This window comes from Bactrocera dorsalis, chromosome 4 (assembly GCF_023373825.1).
Source record: "Bactrocera dorsalis isolate Fly_Bdor chromosome 4, ASM2337382v1, whole genome shotgun sequence".
NCBI classification, from domain to species: domain Eukaryota; kingdom Metazoa; phylum Arthropoda; class Insecta; order Diptera; family Tephritidae; genus Bactrocera; species Bactrocera dorsalis.
In genome coordinates, this window is record NC_064306.1 from 34,457 (window position 1) to 60,869 (window position 26,413).

A 26,413-nucleotide genomic window follows, 5' to 3' on the forward strand; every position below is an offset into this window, starting at 1 on the left:
GAAAATGTTGAAAAAAGAACTTTTAGAAATAATGATTATGAAAAAATAAAATGAGAAACCTAGAAAAGGTTAAACTAGTTAAAAAATAAAGTTAAAAATCATCGTAAAACATTGTAAGCAGTGTCAGTACAAAACTAATTATAATAAACATGGAGAGACAGCAAGTAAGTTTACCAAGAGCTGTTATTTATTTTAAATTGATTGGTCTATTAATTTGTTGCGAAAAATATATGAGTGACATGGGAGTGTTATGAAAATCACATGAATAACATGGGCATCAAACAGTACAAAAATATGGTTACAGATAAACAATTATTACTAAAAGATAGTACATCAGTTCGTATACAAAGATATTTCACATATTACATACATGTATTGATTTAATTTCTTTTAGAAAAGTTTTTATTTTGTATCAGGTTTAAATTATATCGACATTGACTAAAACTTTGAATTTTTTTTCAGTTCGTGCGTCTAACTTAAAATATATGGCTTAGTATTCGTACGGTGCGTTCAGGAATATTATTACAAGAATGATTAGGTGCTTATGTTTATTTTCATGTATGTCCCGTATTCTTTACCCGCGGGGTGGAGTTGATTAATAGCGCTTACCTTATGTGAACTACGTGATCCCCTGCGTATGTTAAACGGTGAACCAGGTAAGGATAAGGATGTCTATGTTTTGTAACAAATAAAAGTATATAGAAGAAGAAATAGAAAAATATAAGTAAATAAAAAATTGTATATTCAAACTATTTCATATTATTTCCGTGTTTTCTTGGATACATATCAATCTAAGATTTGGTCATTTTAGGTGCATTAAATTTATGTACGAAAAATTTGAAGTTGAAGAATAAATTATATTTAAAATTGTATATATATTTTGTGTACTATGCTTGTAGTATAACAGATTTAATATACATTGATGGCATACAAATATAAGGAGAAACAAAACCAAGGTTAATTTGAGTGAAAAAATAATCAACTAAAGTTATGTATGTATATTTTCTTTATGAGAAAATTAAATAACAATGCATTTAAACATACATTTTTCGCGAGTAAAAATATATGATCATAAATGTTTGGATGTTATTACATTAAGCATATTAATGTGCAAATACAAAATTATTATATTATTTTAGAAATATTGTAGGAGGAATACACAAATATGTCAAAAACTTTAAAATATGATTTTTTTTCCTCACAATATAATCGTTTTCAAAATCAAAACTGAAAAATAATTATTCAACTTGATTTTTTTGCCCATTTCCTCATAACTGTTACGGTCCCTGTTTTTTCTTTTAATTACAAATATCAAAACTACGAGCATGAATGTATAAAAAAATGGGAGAATGAGAAGGGTCGTGTTTGTTAGTGCATAATTTTTATAAATATAATATTTAAATATATAGTTATGTATCAGAAGTGTCCCAATCGGGAAAAGATATTTGATATTGAATAAGTTATAGGTATATTATAAAATGATTGTTTACAATACAACAAGATTTACACCTACCTTCAATAACGATGGACCAAAATTCATTTAATTTTTATTAAAAAAAATTATAATAAAAGCTTTGCAATTTTTAAAAACTATTTAAAATTTGTAGAACTTATTACAGCTTTGTGATATGAGAAATATTTTGACCGAAAAATGCATAAAATATGATAGCGTTAAGAATCGAAGCTATTTAGCATTGTAGTAGCATTACTTCCAATCATTAATCAGATAAAAAATACAGGAATTCGGGGTGAGGAAAATTAAAGGGTAACAAAACATTTATATTATCAGTATTATACGGATAAGATTTAAAAGCGTTAAATTTAAACATTTAGGAAGAAAAGGTTTTAAAATAAATTTTGGTATTTTACTATGTTGAAGGTGTAAACTGATATTAACAGCTGGCTACATTTATAGTCAATAATACAGCATTTCAATTGCGTACATACCATAATCTTTTTTATTATTTGTATCCATAAAGCTTAAAATAATTTCTATGCATGATAAATACATATATATAATATAAACATATACATATAAATATATGCATAAATATGTTTAGCTTGTCAATAGGTTAATGTACCTATCTCACAAATTACTGAAGCTGTATTAACTACAACTGAGGACAAGTACTTGCCGCACTTTCACATACAGGGGAAAACCTCATAACCATAACCACCACCTAATTATATAACTTTAAGTCACTCAAGCATTTCAGAAGCGGTAAATTTGATTGAAGAAACACTAGCTGCTTGTAGTTGAATTTATATGTCTATGCCAGGAACTAATCGACCGATTTCAACCAAATTTATGAAAGCGGGCGAAATATGAGAACAATAAGGCGTACTACCCTTATAACACTATTTTATATTCCATGTCACTCTTTCACTTTACAATATCTGAATCAAGGACCAATGAAAATATCGGAAAAATTGCTAAATTGGGCCCTTACGAAATAAAAAAAAAACTCTTTCAAGCTAAATACTTAAACTTGAATGACGGTTACTAGAATTTAATGGGCTCATTTGTACAAATAGCACATGAGATTTTATACAGTGTTGTTTATTTAATAGCTAGGGCTGGAATTACGTAACTGTGAGTAAGATTATAGTAGTATACTGTATCTGCCAGAATACCAAAATGAGACTCCTAACTAACAGAGTCACTAAATTACGATTGTGACAATTAGACATGAGACAATCGTCTCAAGCAGAATACCAATATAAGTAACATTTTTTCAGTATAATCTTTCAGATTTCTAAGTTTGTATTTACCTTCAAAAACATAATTAACCCAATGAATGGAGAAACATATATAAAACCAGGTTCAACAGTTCAAGCTATCGCTATTGTACTACTAAACATATGAAAAATTTTTCAGAATACAGTTGAAAACCCACTGAGCTTGCATCCATCTCCTCAGCAGTAATCTAACTTGCCCCTGAATAATATATATACTCTATTCTCGTCATTTGAAAAATACAATATAACTTATAAAAAAAAAAAAAAAAAACAAAGCATTCAAGCAAGCATTTTACATGCATCCGTTAATAATAATATAAATTTATATAAGGAAATGATACTAGTTATTTTAACAAAATGTAATCGAATTTACATCTAAAGGTGATTGATTCGAATTTTTGTACAGCGCTGGAAATTATTGGACTACAAAATAATATAGTATACAATAAAAAATATCTGGATATCTTATAATAAAATTTCGAATAATTTATATAAAATAAAAGTTGGCAAGGCGGAAAGAAAAGCAAAAATAAATACATTTTAAGCAGATCAGCCAGCTGTAATATACTTACCGTGCTTACTTTTCTGACTTTAGTAGCGGGTGCTGTGGTAGGTGCTGGTTGTCTTTGAATAACGCTCACCGACTCCGATACAACTTCAACGCTGCGTATCGACATTTTCTCCTTATTGTTGTCATCGTTCCCTTTCTCGGCACCAACAAAGAGCTCATAGCTAATACACGAATATGTGGGACTTTTTGCCAGTTCCGGATGCAAGGCTGCTTCGGCCGCTTCAGCTGCATCTGCCGCTGCTTGTGCTGCTGCATTTGCTCGTTCTTCCAACTTGGCAGCTTTTGCTGCCGCCGCTTCTTCTGCTTCCTACAAGGATATATTAATTGAGGTTGAAGGGTTAAGCTTCAGGTGCGTTTGAATATTTCAAACTGCGTGCTATGCAAATAAAAATTAAAGCCACCAAAGCCATCAAACATTGTTCATTGGACGAAGTTGAAGAAACCTTTCGATTATCCGAATAATAAATACCTTTCGCACATGCACATTATTTTTTTTTCAGAAAACTAAGGTACTCGTTAGTTTGTTTCGTAATTTAATCGGATTCTTTCAGTATCGTAGAATTGAATGTGTTCACGGGGGTTGTAATAATTATCATATATCGCAAATGCTGTTATATGAAGAAATTCATTTCGTACTAACAATGTAATATAAAATAATTGATATTATATCACAATAAAAGTTAATACATACATTTGTAAAATCTTCCGAAGAAAACAAAGTTTGTACAGTAGTTATAACAAAGGCAAAACAAACCACTCAACATTCAATGGGTTGAGTAAATATTTCCACTCTAATCGGCCTGCTCGAGCCTGGCCGCTCGGTGCCAAATTAAAATTGAATATATTTACTCGCATGCATAGTACTACTTACACGAATCGCCTCCTCTTCGGCAGCCTCTTCTTCTTCGGCCTTCTTTTGTAATTCGTCATAAGACATGGCAACAATGGCCAAAATCAAATTCACAAGATAGAATGAACCTAGGAAGATGATGACTATAAAAAACAGCATGTGCCAGGGACCAGCCGCTCTAAGAACGAGCTGGTACAAATCTTCCCAAAAGTCCTGTGTCATTAGACGGAACGCCGAGAGGAAAGCCCAACCGAATGAATCGAAACTGGTGTATCCATAATTTGGATTAGGACCAAAGCCCTGCAGACAAACGTACTCATCACTACATTGCCTGCATATGAATAAATGTTTAAAAATATGTATAGAATAAATATATACCACTATATTTATTTAGCTATGTATGCATTTTTTATCGAAGATATTAACTCACCCAGCACCCGATATGTTCCCACAAAGGGGGAAGGAATAACCATCATCCTCTGAATACCAATTCGAACTATTGCGATTATGGTAGTCCCAGTTTTCATCAGTCAAATTTCCCCATGAACCATCCAAGGGAAATTTTTTAATGCACTTCTGTGTTAGAACACCCATGTAAATTTGTAGCCCCATCAGAGCAAATACTGACAGCGAGAACATTGTTAAAATTATCACATCACGCAAATTTTTTACAGATTCGATGACAGCACCAACAATAGTCTTCAAGCCTAAGAAAATAAGTATATTAAGAGTAGAATATGAATTAAATAGAATAGTAAACTTCTAGATTTCCCAGATATAGCCTATTGGAAAAAAAGTAAATATTTTTATTTACCTGGCACGATGGCTACTGTTTTAAGTGCACGCAATACCCTAAAGGTTCTCAATGCTGCGAGGTTACCTAAGTCAATACCCATAGTCACATAACTACAGAAGAGCATCGAGAGCGAACAATATGTATCATAAATGAAGGAATAAAATTAAAACGCTTTATTAGTATTACGAAAAAATGCATATTTCTTGTATGTAATATTTATAAGTGAGCTGCTGTATTCAGTGATAAATGCCACTTACAAAATTAAACGAAGAGTTCTGAAAACGCTCTGGGTGTTTATATGTGAACATAAAAGGAATTGCTTTAAATGAGATATATATACAATATAATTTTTTAATTAATGTGTGTAAACGTATTTTGAAAACCGATGCGGTTTCTTGAGATGTTCATAATTTGTTATAACAGATAAAACTTCAAAATTTTTATTCACTGCAAAAGCAATGAGCAATTACACATATTTATGTATATATTTTTAGAATATTTTAATACTTTCAAAATAAGAGTTTTTCAAAAGTTTTAAATATTACTTTGCTCAATCTAAGATGGATTTCTTATATTTCAATAAAGATTATAAATTAGATCAAATATTGCGACCGTATGGTGTAAAAACTAATGATTATACATATATTTAATAATATATGCGAGAGTAATGATTATGTATATGCGACTAATGATAGAACATGCAATACAATTTTTTTAGCAAATTACGAACTCGATGAATATCGGTCTTAGTTTTATGCATTTTTATCTATGATGATGAAGATTTAGAATAATGTGTATGAGTATACATACATACTTATGTATGTAGGTGTATATTGAAGTAATGAATCTACTCCGATTGTCTAATACTTTACTATTGCGTCGGGAAAAAATATATTATGACAAAGTGCAAACGAAAAATGAATGAAATTGTATTTAGTAATTAGTATGAAAGTGATGTATGTGATCAATTACAGAAAATATGTAACTTCGTCTATACATATGTATATAATATGTATATTTAATACAGATAATGTAATTAATTCACAAAGAAAATAAAGTAGAATAAGCATTTCTAAATACAGTTAAAAAATAAATAAGCAATTAAAATAATACTAAAAATACACTATGATAATTCAACTGAATATATATATATATATTGTTATAAACTCACGCTAAAGCTATTACTACGAAGTCCAGCCAATTCCATGCATCTCTAAGATACGTAAACGGGCATAAAATGAAACCTCGTGCCATCACTTTAACAGCTGATTCAAATGTGTAGATTCCGGTGAATATCACCCTAAAAACGAATTTTTAAATTTTCTGTAGCTTCATATTAAATGTTTCACCTTTGGTTTATAATTATTATAAATTCGATATTTTAACTTCTTTTAATCATTTAATCTTGACTTAAAATTACTTACAAAGTACCTATTCAAACGCAATTTATATAATATTTTTTATCATTGTATTGTCAGTAACAAAATGTTTTATGAAAAAAATTAATTAAGTAAGATATGACTTGTTCCTAGCATAATAAATGTTTAGAAAAGCTAGATGCATTTTATCATCATTTAAATGACGAAATATTTTAATTGTCAAAATATATGTTTAGCTAATACCTCTAACAAATATTTGTGTGGGAACTTTCAGCAGATTAGATTAAATACATCTATTCATCAATTATGTAGATATTTTTATATGTTTGAGCTGATTCTGGTAAAGACTAAATGATGAGTAATAGTGTTCGTATACATACATATGTGTATGTAAATATCATATTTGTCATTGTATTACATCTTTTTCGATCGATAATAGTACATTTTGAAATTGTAATCCACATTGTGTTCTTATGTAAGTATATACATAAGTTTATACATACTATAAATATCTATAATTAAAAGAGCGTATGAAGTCGGAATTCGATCTGATTAAGGTATTTTCCAAAGCTTCGATAAAGTAGTAGTAAATATTGTAAGTGATAATTGATAATGTTCTTCTTACATTGATTTGACTAATTTAGTTTGTATTTGATGGCGACCTTTGCCTTTAGCTGAAATTGCAGAATATTTTCTTCAATAGCAGGTAATTAGTAGATATTTTATAACTGCAAAAAAGACAGTATTTTTCAGGTCCATTATTTACTTCAGGTCCACTTGTTTATCCGCAACTGCTAGGGTACTCATTCAAATACAAAATCTACGATGACAATATTGACATCAGCTAAAAAAATGACGTTACTTTTTCGCCGCTCTAATACATTAAATATGAACATCATTTCTACGTAGATAAATACATTTCTATTTTTTTATTTTATTTTCTTTTTATGAAACACAAATCATATATTTGTTTTACATTTCCGCTACTTATTTTGCATCTAGTTGGTTGGAGAACTGTACAAGAATACGAGTAAATACTTTTATTATTTGCACACTACTACTTAGTTATTAAGGGTTGATTTTTAATTCGTATTTTATGTTGTATATTTAATGAAAGTCGACTGTTACAAAAATTTACATTTATTTGTTATAGTAATTGCATGTGTTTTTTTACGCGGCCCAGTAAGTAATTATTTTTAATATTTTTACTATTTACAGTTTAATTAAATAAAAAAAATAGCTTAATAGGATAACTCTTTGGTAAAGAACTTGAATAATAAAAAAAAATAATATATATGTACATGTATGTATGTATATATTTCCAAGCCATTTAAATTACTTTAATATATAATATGGTCTGCTACTATCTAAGTTTCCATTTATATAAGGAAAAGCTAACAAAGTTTACCAATCTGTTAGATGAGAACTATTTACATTTGTGATAAGGACGTTGTACAATAAATACACATTACCCAGTATTACATAATTTTCTTCGAAATGATATGTAGTATTTCAAAAAGGACATAAGTGGTGTATAAAATATTATTTGGAAGCGATACTGTTTAAATGTTATTACACTTTTTCAGTACTTGACATTTTATTCTAATTTAAATTATATTATGTCAAAGCAAAATTGGTCTTTTATGCAGGCAAATGTATATATATTTGTGTGAGTATACTTGAGGGTGAACATGAATAAATACCTGGTCAATGGGTAAAAACCCCGCTTAAATATATATGTATATAGCCAAAAAGCTGAATGTTACTGATAACGATAACTACTTAATAAGGCTAAATTTGTTTTGAATACTGTACTCATCATTATAATTATATAAACTTCTAATTTACTCTTCAAAAATTGTATATAACATAAAAACAATTTTTAAACTCTACTTGTGTATTGGAATCATTTGTTTGATATAATAACTATTATAAATATTTCGACTTCTAATTTAATTATATCATTCTACTTTCACATTTATTTATATAAATTTCTAAATTTATTCGAAATTATAATCAAAATTATACGAAGAGAAATTTATATAATAAGGTATATTTACATCACAAACATTAACGCGTACAATTTGCTACACTCATCATTTTATTCTAATAGAAAATGATTAATAAGTACTATGTTAAATCAAATAAATGGCAAGTATAAATTAATTTGATTGTGGCTTAGATTAAATTTGGGTATCTATACATACATATAGTAGTGTTCCAAATTTCCTTGTATATTACTCATGTATACAATAATTTCTTTTTAATATACATGAGCGTAAGTGTAGTTTTGGTAAAGTTTAAATTAAAGAGTAGTAATCAAGTACTACTATCACAGAAGTCCTATATCAATACATATTTGCGTGTATATGTTTACATAGAAAAAATATGTATGCTTATATGCACTTACTCTCCTCTTTAGCCAAAAACATATAACATGGGGATATATAAATTACTGGAAGGTTATACTCACTCAGTGGATTCGACTGTCGGCGTTGTAGGCATGATCATCAAAATGCAGTTAACCAGAATAGTTGTAATTATAAATAACGAAAACAACGGATGCACTAAAATATAAATAGCTACGCGACGTATGGGATTGAACGGGTCGAGCAACCACATTGCTTTTGATGCAGAAAAGCGAAAAATATCTTTTCCCTTACTTACAACTACAAAGGTCTGCAAAAAGAAAGAAGGCATTAAATATTTCAGGACCAAACCTAATTACATAAATTACATACCAGTACATTGTTATAAAAAGGATCAATATCCTCGAGAGGAGTGGAGGCCAGTTCCGGAGGGAAGCTGCCCTGCAATCGAACAGGTATTGGCACGCCCTGTTCAAGTGTAGGATCCGGTTGTGGACCTTCATCCTCATCCTCGTCATCATATCGGATCTGTGATTTTCGATTTCAATATTCCATTAGGTGTAGTTGTAAGAATATTTGGTAGTACAGAAAATACGTTGAAAATGATAGATTAGTAAAAAATTACGAATGTGAGATTGATGGCAAACTCAGCTATATAAAGACATGAGTCTCAAAATTACAAAAGTGTAATCATATTCAATGAAAATTAGGTCAAAGTGTGTAATTAAATATAAAACTAAGTGGTGGGTTTTGTTAAGGCAGCATATTGATTTTGGTAGATTTAAACAATTTTGATTCCTAATATTATTTTTGTATTCGGTTTTCAAAATTATTGTCTGTGATCTTTTTGTCCGAATCACGAATTTAGGTAATAAGAATAGTAAAATGCTTTTAAATATTGAATAAAACAATAACTGAAACTCATTTATATTTAACAATACATAGCTGTTTCAATTGAGAAGCTAAAGCAAAAGAGTGGTGTAGATACGGCATAAACACAAAGTTGCAAACGTAGCACATTTATATAATATACTTATACAATGACAATAAAAGCTACTGTCTGCTGTACATACATACACGTACAAAATAAATTACTGATAAGTGAATCTCAAATAATGTTTTTAAAACTATACTCTTATAAAAAATACCCAGAAACAGTCCACTGTCATATTTAAGAATATAAAGGAAGGGCTAATTTTGGTGGAAACAAAAGTTATGTAGCCCTATATATTTCCACATAGATCCTGGAAAAAATAATATAAAAAATACGAAGCCGATATTATCGTTATTAAGCAACCGACCGGATTCTGTGAACACAGCAAATAACCAAAAATTTATATTACTTATCCCCTTCGCTTTAAAGTTAACTCACTAGACGCAAATCAGTAGTTTTATATAAAACATGTCATTTAACTGACATATAAGAGATAGACGAAGATATTGCCGATTAGAAGTGGCGATGTTAAGGAGGTGGCACATAAGTATTGTCCACTAAATATTGCTTAGATTGAGTTAATGTTATTGAAATTAAACATTTTCTAAAAAAACAAGCGATGTTATAACCATTGGTTAATTTTTTATTTAAACAGACATGCAGTCAAGAATATCCTTATCCTTATCCTTATCCTTCCATTATACTATGTTATACCTAATCCAAATAAATTTCCTTAACACTATACTATACAATTTTTATTGCTGGTATCGTGGGTAACATATATAAATATGTAAATCTCAAGTAATTCTTCTTATGACAGCTTGATAGGTGTTTAGTGTCCCACACATAGTAAAGTTGTATTCTACATAAAAACACATTTGTAGGTAGTTTTGCCCAGCTATGCTTATATAGAACCCTCCTATACTTCATTACTTATTTTCAAATAAGAATCTACTTATGTATGTGTTTATATCAACAGCTAGTTTAGTTAAACAAAACTAAATCTAATATTTTTATGATGGTTTTAGCACAAATATTTAATTTTTAAGTAAATAAAATATATTTATATGACGCAGTTATACTTTTAAGTATGTAAATACTTTATTGCAATGAAAAAATAATAGTAAGTGTGGAAAACTGCAATAGGAATAATGTTTACTACAAATAAAAACTATTATAGAAAACGTGATACTTGAAAGTTACCTGTTGCTCATAAACGTTATTTTCTTAGGAATTTTTAAATTTGTACCTTTTTCGGAAAGAATGAAATTTGCGATGTTATAACACTCTATTTAATGCAACATTACCCAGCTGTATGCATGTGTATTGTAGGCCGTTATACATTTATATAATACACATACATATGTATTTGTATGTATGCATTTTCAGCAAAAAGCGCTGGAAATTGTTGCACCCCAAAATCTAAATCATCAGACATCTGCGTAGTATGGTCAAAAGAAAATTACTTCCTAATATCAATGTAGAACAACCTAATTAATTTTCATGTAACATTTTAAACTATTCCTACGAATTGGAAGGTATTTACTCTTACTCACATATGTATATATGTAAATCTATATTTTTCTTATGCACGTACATACATATGTGTATGCTCAATTTTATTTAGAGGTACCTAACTACTAACATATTTTCGTTGTGATTCGAGTGTCAGTATAAATGTAAATACGCACATATGCATAAAAATGTCATGACGTGAAATGAAAATGATATACCGTCATTTTGCAAAATATAAGAGCTTAGCTTTTAAATTCCGAAATTATGCGATTAAACACTGATTCACTGGCGTACCCAAAAAGCGATAAGCGTGGCGTTCAAGGCTCAGCGTTGCTGCCACCCTTATTTAGGTATGCGCCGCTGCCGCTTTCTTTTAGGAACGACAGTCACTTATTTATAGATACGTATACATATTAAACAAATAATATAGACTTTGATTTAACATTCTTAGTAACTTAACAAAATATATATAATTCGGCAGATTATTATTACGGATGATTGATTAAAATAGACACTTTTATACACGTAAAATTTTGCTTACATTTTTGAAATGATAAATTTAAGTTACAACTATTCGACATAACATATAGAAAAGAAAAACTTAATGATCATGACACATGCATTCGTTAGTATATATGTGTGTATGTATGTAATTAATATATTGAATGTAGTAACAAATTTTTTTAGACTCTCTAATACAGTTTTAATTGGCAGTGTCTTTGTGCCACTTATGTATACTACATATTTTAAAAATTTTACTTAAAAAGAAATAAAGAGCCATACAAATAAACTTAAGTTTTCAATTCAAGAAAGTGTATTCCTTTAGAAGAATGAAGAGCTAACTACTTGATTAAATGACATTTAAAAAATTAGTATGTACATAGACCAAATAAGTAATTGTCCGTGGTTGTCATATGCACAATTGCATAGATTTATGGATTTTATACAAAATGGGTTGAAGTGTGCATGGTTAGGACTTATTGGTTCGAATTTATTAAAAAAACTCTGACCTATGAGTAAGGCTAAAATAACTATCAGATGAAAACCCTAACTGTATTATTATATATATACGGTTATACCTAAATCGGCAAAAAAAAGTAAAAGCTTATTTGAGTAAGAATTAGAAGTGCATATATGTTTGTAGAAATAAAATAAAGTAGGCAAACAGCTGCTTGAATAAAACAATTGATTTACTATTTCTGAAAAGTCTTACTTCTTTTTGTTTTTTCTTGCGACCATATTGCGGCTGAATGAAGATTTTATCGAATAATTTTAATAAAATTTGAAATGTAACGGTATGAATTTAGTATTGAGATTTTGTTTAAAAGATAACCGATGAATGATAAGCGGTACGATGGTGATTTATTCAGGAGTGATATTGTATTATTTGGTACAACATCATAAACATTAATTAGTATTTGATTATTTTCAATTAGAGGTAATATGAAACCACGTAAAAGAGAAAATAGAAAAAGGGAAAGTTGTTTTGTTTGGTTATAATATTAGGAAGAAAAAGATAGAGAAAAAGAGAGAAATAAGAAACAAAATTATGTGTATAACTTTCGCCAGCAACCTTTAAAATCAATGTTTTGTTAAACTTATTAAGAATTCTTAATATACATGTCACTTTGCTCGTAAATTAATAATTTGTGGCGAAGTGATTGACACCATATTTCAAATATGGGTTATTATTATTTTATATTTATCGCTACAATTATTTTAACGGAAACAATATATAAATATATATAGAGTTTAAAATTTTGTTTGTAGCCCAATTTGTTAAAATATATTCTCCACTGTAAAATATATTTAAAATGTAGCCCATTAACTTAAACAAAAAGGTATGTGAAACAAAATAATATTTAAAACCAATAACTGAAACATGTATGTATATATACATATATGTATATACATCGGCAAGTAGTTAAATTCATATTACATTATATGAAATAATACAATTTTATATACATATACCAAACAATGTCAAATATAAGCAAAAATAACGTTTACATTCGATTCTAACACAAATTATGAGTTAAAGTAAAATAAAATGTATAGCGAATATAATGTATAATCATATATTGTACATAGTTATGTTAGTAAATAAATTGTAATTTTGAGGCATTAATAGATACTTGCTATAAAAATATGATGGGGCATGTGAAGAGACTAAGATGCTTAATTTATTTGTAGAAGAATTAACACCCTAAATTATTAGGATATGACACAGAGGTTGGTGTTTCCAAAACAGTAAATGACGTTATCTACATATACGAGTATATTATTAGTATTATTACGTATTTTCAAACAAAAATATTTTATAGAACACGCAAATAACTATTTTATAATACAGTTACAAGTAGAAGCTCTTTCCATTAGTTCAAAACAGTTTTAAATTCAATGCAAGCATTTGAAATTTACGACAATTCAAAAAAGTGCCAGGTTTTTAAATAATAAAATAGAAAATTAAGGACATTTAATAAACCAAATTTCTATCGCTGCTGTTCTATTAAGAGATACTTATATACGAGAGACTTCAAATGTGATTTTCACATAATGGTATGCATATGTACATATGTATATGTTTATATACATTTTTATTACATGGATAAAAAGTTCTTAGTATCCTCTCAATTCTTATATGTACATATGCATGTATACAGTGAAATTCCCATAACGGACCGTCTTTATAACCGGACACCTGTGTACAATTTCTACTTCTCGTTTTTAACACCGAACAAAAATGTTGCGACGTTGTGTGTCCGGTTATGTGGAATTTAACTGTATATAATTTTTTAATGAAATCCTTTATTTGAGGAATAGGTATAACAAATCAATATGGAATATTTTAGTTACTTTGGACACATTGCGATTATTAAGAGAAGAATCGCATACACTATGCCAGTTTATGTTCTAGGTACAGTAACTGTGCAGTACAAATGTAAAATGAAGTAAACCATTATAAATTGTTATAATCGGCAATGAAGTACTAATGGCTACACATTTTCATTTGGAGAAGTCTGATTATTACCGAAACCATTTTGAATAACCATGAATACTATGTATTACTTATTGGTAAAGAGTATATAATAACTTTAAAAATATAAATAATACTTTGAGATAAAAGGTGTATGCACAAATATACGTAAGATGTTGATTTAATAATAAACCAAACATTAAGTTTAAACATATTGAGAAGTTAACTAATTGTGTAACACAATGTCGAATTAAAGTATTTACCACCTCGCCCTCGGCTCTTTTTCTTTCAAACTCCTTTTGTTTTTCATATTCAGCGGCTATGCGTTTTTCAATTTGAATCAACGATTCGCGGGTGAAGGGACGGAACAAGCTACGTTCTTCCTCAGATATCGAGTCGGAATCTTCTGTCATTGTCTATACGGCCAGCAGTGAGAGCCTCAGATTTCCAAGGCCTGTCAAAGTTATTTTTTCGAGTAATTACACAATAACAGTAAATGTATATAGTTTATTAAAAAAAAAATAAATAATGGATGGAATAAAAATTCTTACATGAGGCACATGGATGTCGCGGGTTAGCTTTGGATTACAGCTATATCCGAGGCGCCATTTTCAATAAGCGCCCTCCGCTTTTATAAATCTGCAATAAAAAATTTTAGTTCCTTTAAGGAAATTCGAAATTTACAGTTAAGTTGTCAAATATGTTGACGATAAAGAAATGCAAAGGTATCAAAGAAGATACCGAATTATTTATTTGCGTATGGGAAATATTTTATAGTAAACTACTAAAGATATTGAATATTCAGAATTATCGGCGTCAGAGAGCTAGGATTATAGGTTTATATATTGTTACTAAATAAAAAAACAATAATACTTAAAATCAAAAGTGCGCCGAGAGCATTGGGAGCTTGCATAAATACTTGTTATCCTTTTTGTTTTTATCACATTTTCACATATTTATTTGTACGTAGTCAATGACATTTGGAAACTTAACGAAACTCATTCGGAACCATTCTCTCTGAATTCTCATTTACAGATGTCTGTTATGCGCAGTAGAAGAGAGAGAGAGAATAGGATGTTATGTTCCAATTTACATTGATGCATATACATATGTATGCAAATATATACTTCACAACAGCTTTAATTCCAGTGTATTTGTATGTATGTATGTATGTTTCAATAGCTGTAAACAAATTACTAGGATCTTATTAAACTGCTTTGCAATCAATGGTAAAAACGTTGAAAATAAGCTCGGCCTCTTAAAAACTACGGCATTTTACAAATACATACGTTTGTTTGAAAAATAATTAATGAAATATTGTTAATATAGTAAGTCACACCTACCTTTGATCCCAGCAAAATTAATTGCTTTTGATTACAATGATCCTTGCTGTGGTTATATGTTGTTAACAACCTATTTAAGGTTGACCTGAGATTGTTCAGGAGAGCGTATTAAGTCCCTTTGTGTAAATGTTGTGAACTATTTTAGAACTAAATGGCTCCGTATTTTTACAGCAGCTCACACTTGGCATTACACATAAGTAAATTGTCGAAATAAATTATTGGTTTCATTTTTATTTATTTGCTACTGGTTTTTAAGTGCGTTGATTTACAGACATAAATTGTAACAACGTAAGGATGGTAGAAATAATATTATGATTAAATTATGAGGAATGGTATCAAGAAGCAACCGACCAAGCGTCTGTTAATTTTAATAATTCGATATATTACGAGTATAATTGTTGCTGCTGTTGCTACTGTTGTTACGAACGTTAACTCTTTTTGATATGAAATATATCTCTTTAAATCACTTTGAAAGAGTTTTCAACAACACCACTTATTACTTTTCGCTAAATATATGTTTTTTTATAGCTTCACACTATTTTCAAATATACATATGTATGTATATGTATGAGCATATGCACATTCACTTTTATTAGAACATTTAATTTTTATTCTTATTATTTCACTTATGAATGAATATATACACAAATATACACATATACATATGTACATATATACAACTTTTTTTGCACCTTCACATTATAAATATTGAGAATTATATCCCTTATAAGGAGAGATATGCGCTTTTTACGGACTTTTTTAAATTTCTTACTTTGACTTTCTTTGAATATAAGCTTATATTAATAGATATATTACACAGGCATATAACAAAAATAAATATCGTAGTCACTTTTATCATCTATGGAAGCACGATCTACTACTCACAAGGAAGTATTGTATTAAATATATTTCATTAGTTCGTAGTACATACATACATGTATGCTTATTAATTTAGTTTATTTACACTGTATCACTTAAAATCTTAGTATCACACTAGCCAAATTGGGAAATAATATTCAACGGCAATTCTGTTTTCGATTTTGTTTTTACCTTTACAATATAAAAAAAGACCAAATTAAACCATTCTAAAAAAAGTTAATAAAGTTTTAATAAAATTTAAAACACAAATTTCATCTTAAAATACTTTTTCACATTTAGAGGGGCTAAGAAACTGTTATTTAAACATATCATTCTCGTTGTATACATAAAGAAATCAACAACAAAATATAACCGTTGTTTTGGAATACGTCGAACTTTTACTCCATTTGATATTATAAAGCACCTTTATTACATAATCTGAAATATCTATATGTAGGTTAATTGTATGAGTGTGAACACGTACATAAAATACCACAATAAGTATACAAAATGTATGTACATACATATGTATGTGAATTAAAACTACAAGGACATTAAAAAGACGAAATTGTGAATAAAATAGGTGCTAATAAGTACGATATTTAATATTTATATATGTATACATATATATTTGTATATACATACATATGTATGTACAAATGTATACATTGCTTCGTCATCTAGTGCCGAAGGGTTTACATTGATAATCACGAAAATAGAATTATTCAATGAAAATCCCTAATATCGATTTTTATACATAAGTCACGCATACGCCCAATAATAGAGGCAACGTGTTGTAGAATGAAATAATCCGGAAAATATTAGAAGAAACTATTGATTTCGGTTCAAGCTAGAAATATATATATTATTTATAGGATTTCTGTTTAAACTTATATTTCTGGAAATTAGAATTTACGACACTAATAATTATATCACTTTATATGTTTTATTAGCCTTTCGTTTTTGCTCAATATAAAACACGTAAGTATTATTTTATGCGAATTTTTAGTTAACAACTAAATTTACCACTTTATTTAATATTGCAAAGATCACGTTAACTGGGGAAGAGGTATTGCGGCAACTTCGAAAGAACCATCCGCCTCAGCGGTAGCAACAGCAGTGCCATCGGCAACAGAAACGACAGAAAGACAACAGATATGACACCATTTGTAGGACGAAAAAACAGCAACAGCATAGTATGACGAAGTAATGAATCAGCAAAGGCTGAACACTGTATTCTTATAGCGATGAAAGAAAAAAATTTAATTTCACTTTTTTCTAAAATCGTGCACTTTTTTTATTATCTACCTGGTTCCACCTTAGCAAAAACGAGTATTTAAGTTATAAATGTCGTGAAACGCAATATTTTTCAACTTGTACGAAAGTAACCCACAATTAAATGTGATTTTCGTTCTACACTCAAAGAACTTCGTCGTACTGGCTAATAAAAATAAAATTTGAATAAACGTTTCACTCTTGGCAATGTATTCGGTCTTCTGACATAGGTGCTTCGTGAAAACTCATACTTATATTCACTCATATATGTATGTATGTAGATGACATATGTATATATTTTTTCTATACGTATTCAATAGGGGACATGGATATATATACATATATTGTACATCTAAAGTATTGCTACTCTGGGTGGCGTTTAATGCCATATCCTTGTGCTTTGCTCGCCTTTTACTCGTGTGGGTATGGAACTGGTATTGCCTTTCCTTCGTTTAAGCTTGTGCCTTCCTTTTCACACTCCACCGATACTCATACCATTTTACCAGATACACAACCCCGGATAGAAAAATCGAAAGTCAATTTTTTTCTATCATTTCTTTAAATTGTATAATTTTATACTATTTTCAGGTTATCTTTGATATCAAGAAAAATTTCTATAAATATACATATACACTATATTATTTTATAATTTTCTTTTTTTTTAATTCGCAATGTTAAACACTAAAAAAACTGATGCTTAGTGTTAACATATTGCGCTTTCATAAAAACGAACCGATTTTCAAGAAAATATTATAAAAAAACCGTTTAAATTACATTTTAGCCAGCTTGAAAAAATCCTTATAGTATATTTTCTATGTATTGACTTAGGGAAGTGAACAGTTAATAAGTGTTGCAAGCGTTGCCTTTTACCCGAAAATCCGTTCGCCTCTGTGGTTCGTTTAAACTGTCGTCTTGTGCTTGAAATGAATACCTTGGAAGTCTATGCTTCGTTAAGTTTGCTGCAAAAACAAAAAAATTGTTTGTAAGTTCGTGTGATTATTTAACGAAAAGATATATTGGCGCCTGGGATATATACACATACATAAGTTGCATGTCGCACGCAATACCTCACACACCATGTGCCACGGTCTTTTCGCTTTACAACAAACTACAAACACATCATAAAGTCTGCCTTTGGCGGCCACTCAATGACCCCACCCGTTTGCCAGCACCAACCCGTTTACGGTCACAATACTCGGTCATTAGGACACCCGAGCGGATACGAATTGCTTCGTTTTATGCTCCTCCAACATTTATCGAACTATCGGTAATTTTTCGTCAAATTTTGACAGATAATTGTAGAAACGTCAGGCAACGAAGTCGACACATATAACTGACTCATTTTTAAAAGAAAAAGAAAAATCAGAGGATATTGAAAACAACACAAAATGGGTAATAATAGAATAGATGGCAGAGAGGTAGAGTAGGGTTGAAAATTAATCCTGTTCAAATTCCCATTCATAAACGGTATAAGAGTCCTTAATACGATGCGAAAGAACAAAAAATACTATATACTACATATATGTATATGTAAATAGTATTAAAAATTGAACTTTTCAATATAGAACAAGTAAGACTGATTATGTACATACATATGTTTTTCTTTTGTGCACATTTAACTTATTCAAATTGACGTTTCCGCAAAAATGTTATTTCCATTTAAAAGTTATAACGTATAGGTTAGAATGACGTTTGTATACATATATACGAATTGGTTGTACAGATCCTGCAGGCCATGATAAATGCATTTTATTATTGGTGTTATAGAAATTAATATAGACAAAGAAGAATAGACGAATATTTACATTTGGAAAATAAAGCAATTGTTCACTGTTGGATCACTCATTTTTTCTATAATACCATACACCAATTTAGTGGACGTCATTATCTCGCCGTTCCAATACTGCCTTCTTCTCACGCGACTTCAATCCATCAATATAATTTTATTTCTTTAACATTCTATTTCTTGTTATATACTTGTACGTTTAAGGTTGCGATGGTAACTATTTGTGCGCACACAAAATTAGCTCCCCAGCAACGGCTACTAGAGCAAAGGAATGCACCAACCGCTAACACACATTACAAATTGCGCCAGCGATTGAAATGAAATATGGATAGTTTAAGTGCATTCGTCCTCGATACGATAAGTTTAGTGTATATACATACATATATACATACACATGTTTAAACTTGCATAATAAAAAAAAAATTTGATAGTGCCTACGGTAAGGTAAGTGGCTTCAGTGCGTTAAATATTATGACGAGTTAATAGTGACGAATTTACATATATGTACATATGTATGTATGTGTAGGTGAACCAAAGCTTGTCTACATTTCTACGCTTTTGTAATATTTTATGTCTGAGGATTTTATGCCGAATATGGTTACTTGCATACAAATACATGTGCATTTAAATATTTAAGTTTTATTTACATATATATATGTATGTATATTTCAAGTCTGTTTTGATGACATCATACAATGGGCACAGTACCGTAAATTCTTCCTTACTATTAATACATAAATGTATGTATGTAAATGACAGAAGATAAATTGTTAATGCGCATGTGCATTCCCTCAATACAAATTTTATTAACATTGCTAGAGAAAAATTTACATAGCTTTTTAAAATCAGCTCTTAATGTACTTAATCATGGTCATGGAATGCAGTCAGCTGTTATTTTCACGGTTCACTGTTTAGTGAGCATTGTTTTCAACTTTCTATTTCAACAACAGCTGCGCTCAATGTCGCTAGAGCTGTCTTTTTGACATAAACATTATCATACACTGAATTTTCATTTGGGGAGGAATTTTGGAGAAATAAAATCGGACTTTTACACAAATACCTGTATGTAATAAGTTATACTATACACGAAAAATTCTGAAACTTGTAATATATGTTGAATAAATTTGTGTTTCAGAAACTTATTTTTGTTAATATAAATTATATATACATACATGCATATGTATTTTATTATGGATATTCAATATATCACTGCAAACGCAATAAAACTTACTGTAAATTAATTCGAAGTTATTTCATTTCCTTTCATTTTCAGAATAATCTTTTTAAATGGTTGAAGTATTCAATTTTTTTTACGTTAACACCGTCAATGGTGTGTTATTAGTAGGTGGGTGGGTAGTCACAGGAACAAGTTTATTTAACTGTAATTTTACTTTAGAATTGCTGCGAATGGAATATAATTGATTTTATGATTTTTGTATTTAAAAGTTCCACCAATAGATGTCTCCTCATATAAAGTAACAAAATTTAATATGATAGGTTCTAATCTCAAGTAAGTACAATTAGGGAATGTTAAAAAATAGAGAAGGTGCAAATGCTGTATAGAATTGTTTTAACGTGTCAATTTAAAAGTTCGATTTATGGAAGGAAATTGTATGAAATTAGACTTCTGTTGCCAATTCAAGAGTTCGAGTTATGGAAGTTCAACCGTATTTAGAAAATATGGCAAACGCTTTCTGCAATATTATTGATTGATGATGGTGCGTGCGTCTGTGCTTTTTTTTATCGATTGCATGAATGTTTAATTTTTTACAATTGGTATATTGTATGTACATACATACATATGTATATGAAAATATATTTGTGGATGCGTATGAAGGGAAGAGAATTTCGAGAATATTTACATTCAAATTGGTCATTTGAAATAAATAAACAAAGATAGCTGTTTAACTTCATACAAAAGACATTATATTCAGATGTTATCTGTGGTGCTGTTTGTATACCGCGTTTCCTTATTGCAACATCAAATATTTTGCCTATTTAAGTCTATTTTTATCCCCTTTCCTCGTTTACCTCATTGCATGGTGTATTTTTTTCGAAATTGTATTTGAAAATAGAACTTTTTAACATTTGCGCCTTCTCTATTCAGTAGTGAATATTCTGTTAACATTTTATGTTATTTAAGCTTTTAGTTATTTAAAGTTTCACCAATAGATGTCGCATCATATTAGTAACGAAATAGAAAAATTTAAAATAATAGCAATGGTCGCAACTGAGTACAATTTACTTTCTTAAGCTTTTATCAGAGAATGCTAATGAATAAATAATTTTTTTGATTTTAGCATATGCGGCTGTATCCAATTTTTGTATGTAAATGTAATTTACAAGTATCGTAAATCTTAAACATTCACTATATTTTGTGTTTTCTGTTTGCATGTTTAATCAATTTTGGAGGTTATCCTTTCTGTGTACTTTTGCACCACTCTTTTACATGGATGCATAGATCATTGACTTGACATACCCCCACAAAAGTACTGGAGTCAAATGACATAACTTAAGTCACCAATTAATAACCATGCATATGTATAGAAATGTTCGATAAGTACGAATTACGTATACGCCATGGTCTCAACCATTCATGGACTGATAATAAATACCTAAGTAAGTTCGAATCACTAACATAACCAAGTCAGCGCGACATGATATTTAGTATTGCAATATGCCCCAATTTAAAAACTTAATAAATAGGGAAACTGCTATATATTTTATTGTGAGATTTTTAAACAAATTTGTGTATATACATACATATGTGAATAAAAACAAGTAAAACATATATACTTATTATATAATTTACGTTTTTGATAAGTACATATTTGTATGTATAAAATTAGTAATTAGTAAGCTTTTGGCCATATATACATCTATATATACTTGGGTATATGCGTAAAAACATATGTACAAATGCTTGTTTAAAACAGTGAACAAAAAATATATAGCAAAATCAATATTAATCATCGGCGATTATTAAGCGGCGCTTGCGCATCGCGAATAATTTAAATGCTGAATCTCTACACATTAGTAATTTATAGAAGCTTATAGTAGTGCCAATTTTGTTATTGCTGTTTATATAACTATGTGTTTAGTTACATTGCCAATGGTGCTAAAACTAACTACGATTTCTAAGTAAGAGAAAAGCTGTAAGCCGTGAATAGCACTGGGTGAGCCACAATGTGTTCAGAGCTAGCAGCCCGTATAGTGTGGGCGTTGAAAATAATTGAAATATTAATTATAATTTTTTTATTCTTTCTATATGCGAACAATTTTTCACTACTGCGCTGGAACAAACACAGCAAGTAGCAGCTTAAGAGTGACTCTGGGTACCAAATGCTTAATCATCGTCTATTTTTGAGTATTTGCTTAGCTCCCATTACTTTGCTTCTCTTTATGAAAATGGAACGTTTATGCCTTGATGGAATGGAACGCATTATGAGTAGTCAATTTTTTTTTTATTTTTAAAGTTGTGAAGTAGATTAAGGTGCGTGCACCAAAACATTTTATACTCTCGCAGTTGGTAGTCATAGAAACTAATATTGGTCAGAAAAATTTATAATAAAAAGTGAAGAATGAGAATTCAACTTTCGTTATTACACAATATTATGTATCGATTAAAATTGAATTTGGTATGTTATTGACTGATACTGATATCATTCCATTTAGCAGATATCAAAATGTCTATCATTTTATTGATTTGAGAAGTTAAACTTGTATAACAATATCACTGATTTTTACTACTGAATCTGAATCATATAATCCTAATTGAAAGGGCAATATTTAGAGTTATATTATATTTAGAAAGTATTCTTGAAAAAAAAATATTTTCACAAAAGGTCAACTTCAAGTAGTAGTCCATAAAACTAGTAGCAAAAGATACCCATTGCTCAAGTTACTGTATTAGCATAATGGTTAAACTTAGCGTTTGTGGGGATTTTTCTGAGAGAGTTATTTTTTAATAATATAACATAATATACATTTTGCACAAGCATATAAAATAAATTTTACATAACAACTGAATAATATATTGTATGAACAACAAAACAGAAGTGCAACCTGTGTTTTGATGTGTAGAATATGTTTTTAATATATCAATTTAAATGCAATAGTAAATCATTATATGATCTTCTGTTATTAAACATATACTCATACAAATTACACAGAAGAAAGGAATATGTACATAAGTATGTGTGCAACTTGTTTTGAATTCTTAGTCCTTAAAGACTTTTGCAGAGTTTTTTCATCAATATTAGTAAAAGTTATGTTAGTTGATATGAATGCACATAAATGGAAATTAAGTAAATTGTGTGTTAATAGAAACTACTTGATTTATTAGGAACGGTTGAAATACTATACAAATTACCTACTTGAGTAATAAATAACTTAAGAACTTATTTATTCTACGCGGTGCGAACTTTTTTCCATTATTTTTTGGAAATTCAAATAAATTATATTATATAAATGGGATCGTAGCGATAAGGCTAAATATCAATCGCAATAGTTATAGCCTCTATATACTATACATACAGGTATGTAGTTAAAATATTATGATATTTATTTTTAAACATTTGCTAAGCCAAAAGAAATTTTTATTTTGTGTAGATAAATTCTATCATAGTTATATTACGATTTATTGACATTTCTTAAAGGCTTATGTGGTATCACATACAGTGCGATGCTATCGATAAGAATATCAATAATAGACGCAATGTGTAATTGGTCAGCCATTTTAATAAAACATAATTTTTATACCATAAACAGGGTAAATTAAGTTTGCCACAATGTTCGTAGCAACTAACTAGACTGCCTGGCTGGATCTTTGTCCGTCTATATATATACGAACTAGTCCCTCAGTTTTTGAGATATCGTTCTAAAATTTTTCATTTTTCTCCCCAAGAAGCTGCACTTTGTTTGAACTGCTGGAAGCTATACAAACTGAACACTCGGTATCGAGTGCTTATATGCAAATATTTTTCACTTGAGAATATAATGAATGTAATCTCCGAAGAAATGTTCACATTCAACTATTAAGCATTTAGCACTAATATAAACTGACCGATCAAAGTTCTTAAAAGGGGAAATTTTTCTCATTTTCAGATGTTTCTTATGGTGCCAAGGGACACGTTGTTCCAGATTACTCAATTGTTACCTAAGTTATCCGTTGAACTAGCAAGCAGATATCGCATAAAGAATTATAATCGTGATTATGAGTCTTTGTTTACCAATCATCACACTCTCGGTAACACTTAACGAGAATATTAAATCTGAAAAAATAAAGTGCTTACATAATTTATTATAGTCTTTAGAAAACGTGTAGCACCAGCATTTGAATGATCAATGATCAATGAAATTAAACAATTTCGGCGTATTTATTTTTATTGATTATGTGTTTTGTTGTTTATTTAATTTTTTGTCTAGCAAAATAAGCTTATATACCCTTTTTTTACAGGTTGACTGAATCTGGTTATGTCTGCGTAAGTTATAGCGACGGCAGCCTTGAAAGGCGATTAAAATATGATACATACTGTTTTTCAGTTGTATTTTTGTTCGTTTCAGTTTTGAACATTATTTAAGGAGCACAAAAAAATCAATTTATACAAAAAAATTATGTTTTCGAAAAAAGTAGATTTAAGAATTGTATGGTTATTTGCTCATATTCATAAAAACGAAACAACAAAGCATGAAAAAATATGTTTACGAGAGTTTAATTTTTATTTTGTATTACTTCAATTGTAAGCCATTGAAATAATTTATTGTTTTTATTATCCAAAAGTTGTCAACTTGTTCAGCTTGACTTGACATTTTTTTATTATTACTATATCGACTATATTTGAATCTATGGAACATATAAGATTGGAGAAAATCTTGACTCGTAAGATAATGTCAAATTTACTGGGTGACCAAAGATTTATTTTATATTTATAGTATTATATTAAAACCTTTCGTCGAGTGAATTAAACCTTCTTATATAATCCATTAGCCATTCGAAGTCCGTTTGAAACTTGTAGTTCCCTGCATTTGTCAGATAACCAGAAATTTAAGATAAGCTTCGTCTTATTTTTGAACCCGTGCGAGTTTGGTGTGTTTCTGACTGTAATCTAGGAGTTGTCATATATGTATGTACATAAACTCGAAAAAATGTACGGAGAAAAGACAGTTGGATAACTAGTTAAATCTGTGTTCAAAATCAGTTACAAAATCTTTATAACTTGTTGATTTAACTGCAGGGAATTTACATTGAAGAAGCGCACATGCACATGAAAATCATTCGCAGAGTGAATTTTATGTTATAAGTTACATTATATTTACATATACATACGTACATATATATGTATGTAAGAACGTATACATGTCCCTTATTTAGAAGGATAATAAACGTACATGACTAAACGAACACTGACAATAAAAGACAACAAAAACAGTTCAGGGATTGCTTTATCCAATGCAAAAACTGGCGCCAGCATTCTTTGACCTAGTAAGGCCAGGCTGAATTTCCTTTAACGTACATACATATGTGCATATTTATATGTATATGTATGTATGTATCCTCCCAAACATCAACTGAATCAATGGAGTTTTTATTGTTAGGGCGAAAAAGATTAACTTAACATTACGATTGAGAAAGACGACGGTATTGTTAATGAGTTATTGACAGATAATTAAAAATCGCGCCTGAACGAGAAAACATTTTTTTAAAGTGCTAAATTGTCGAGTATATTTTATAACAGCTTTCAGTAACTATATTTTCCAAATTTTGTTCACCCATTATATTTTAACAACAGGTTTTTTCCTGTGTATACGCACCGGGTTGTTTATTAACAAACAAATGTTCCCCTTTGTTTCCGGATTCTAATAAACTTCCATTGGTTATATTTCAAATAAGTATTATATTTTTATATTATTGAAAAATTCAAAAATATTCATGGATATATTTGAGGGTCAACATGTACGGCTGTTGACATTTTTATAATTAACAGGTTTGTAACATATTATGTGTAGGATTACCAAATGC

General features: G+C 29.3%; 1 protein-coding gene and 1 long non-coding RNA gene across 51 annotated transcripts in view; one reads left to right on the plus strand and one right to left on the minus strand.

The window, feature by feature from the left end:
* The window catches only part of LOC105230344 (sodium channel protein para), a 50,969-nt gene extending 32,438 nt beyond the window's left edge, over positions 1-18,531 (minus strand). For 5 of the 50 annotated variants that reach the window (XM_029552077.2, XM_029552074.2, XM_029552072.2 and 2 more), the window contains exons 1-13: positions 18,381-18,526; positions 15,474-16,008; positions 14,682-14,769; positions 14,394-14,584; positions 12,367-12,399; positions 9,077-9,232; positions 8,809-9,014; positions 6,128-6,256; positions 4,975-5,066; positions 4,591-4,867; positions 4,182-4,491; positions 3,312-3,617; positions 610-672 (exon numbers count right to left, since the gene is read on the minus strand). In XM_029552077.2, coding sequence (XP_029407937.2) covers positions 610-672; positions 3,312-3,617; positions 4,182-4,491; positions 4,591-4,867; positions 4,975-5,066; positions 6,128-6,256; positions 8,809-9,014; positions 9,077-9,232; positions 12,367-12,399; positions 14,394-14,543 — 1,722 coding nt within the window. In that variant the 5' untranslated portion in view covers positions 14,544-14,584; positions 14,682-14,769; positions 15,474-16,008; positions 18,381-18,526. Of the gene's footprint in view, positions 1-609; positions 673-3,311; positions 3,618-4,181; positions 4,492-4,590; positions 4,868-4,974; positions 5,067-6,127; positions 6,257-8,808; positions 9,015-9,076; positions 9,233-12,366; positions 12,400-14,393; positions 14,585-14,681; positions 14,770-15,473; positions 16,009-18,380 lie in introns of all 50 variants that reach the window. The other 45 variants (XM_029552073.2, XM_049455129.1, XM_049455130.1 and 42 more) reach the window with 28 other exon arrangements.
* A 3,783-nt stretch (positions 18,532-22,314) lies between these two features.
* On the plus strand, positions 22,315-25,945 carry LOC125778297 (uncharacterized). The gene is made up of 3 exons (XR_007422614.1): positions 22,315-22,568; positions 22,701-23,030; positions 24,851-25,945. It is a non-coding gene; the product is annotated as an uncharacterized LOC125778297 (long non-coding RNA).
* The last annotated feature ends 468 nt before the right edge of the window (positions 25,946-26,413 follow it).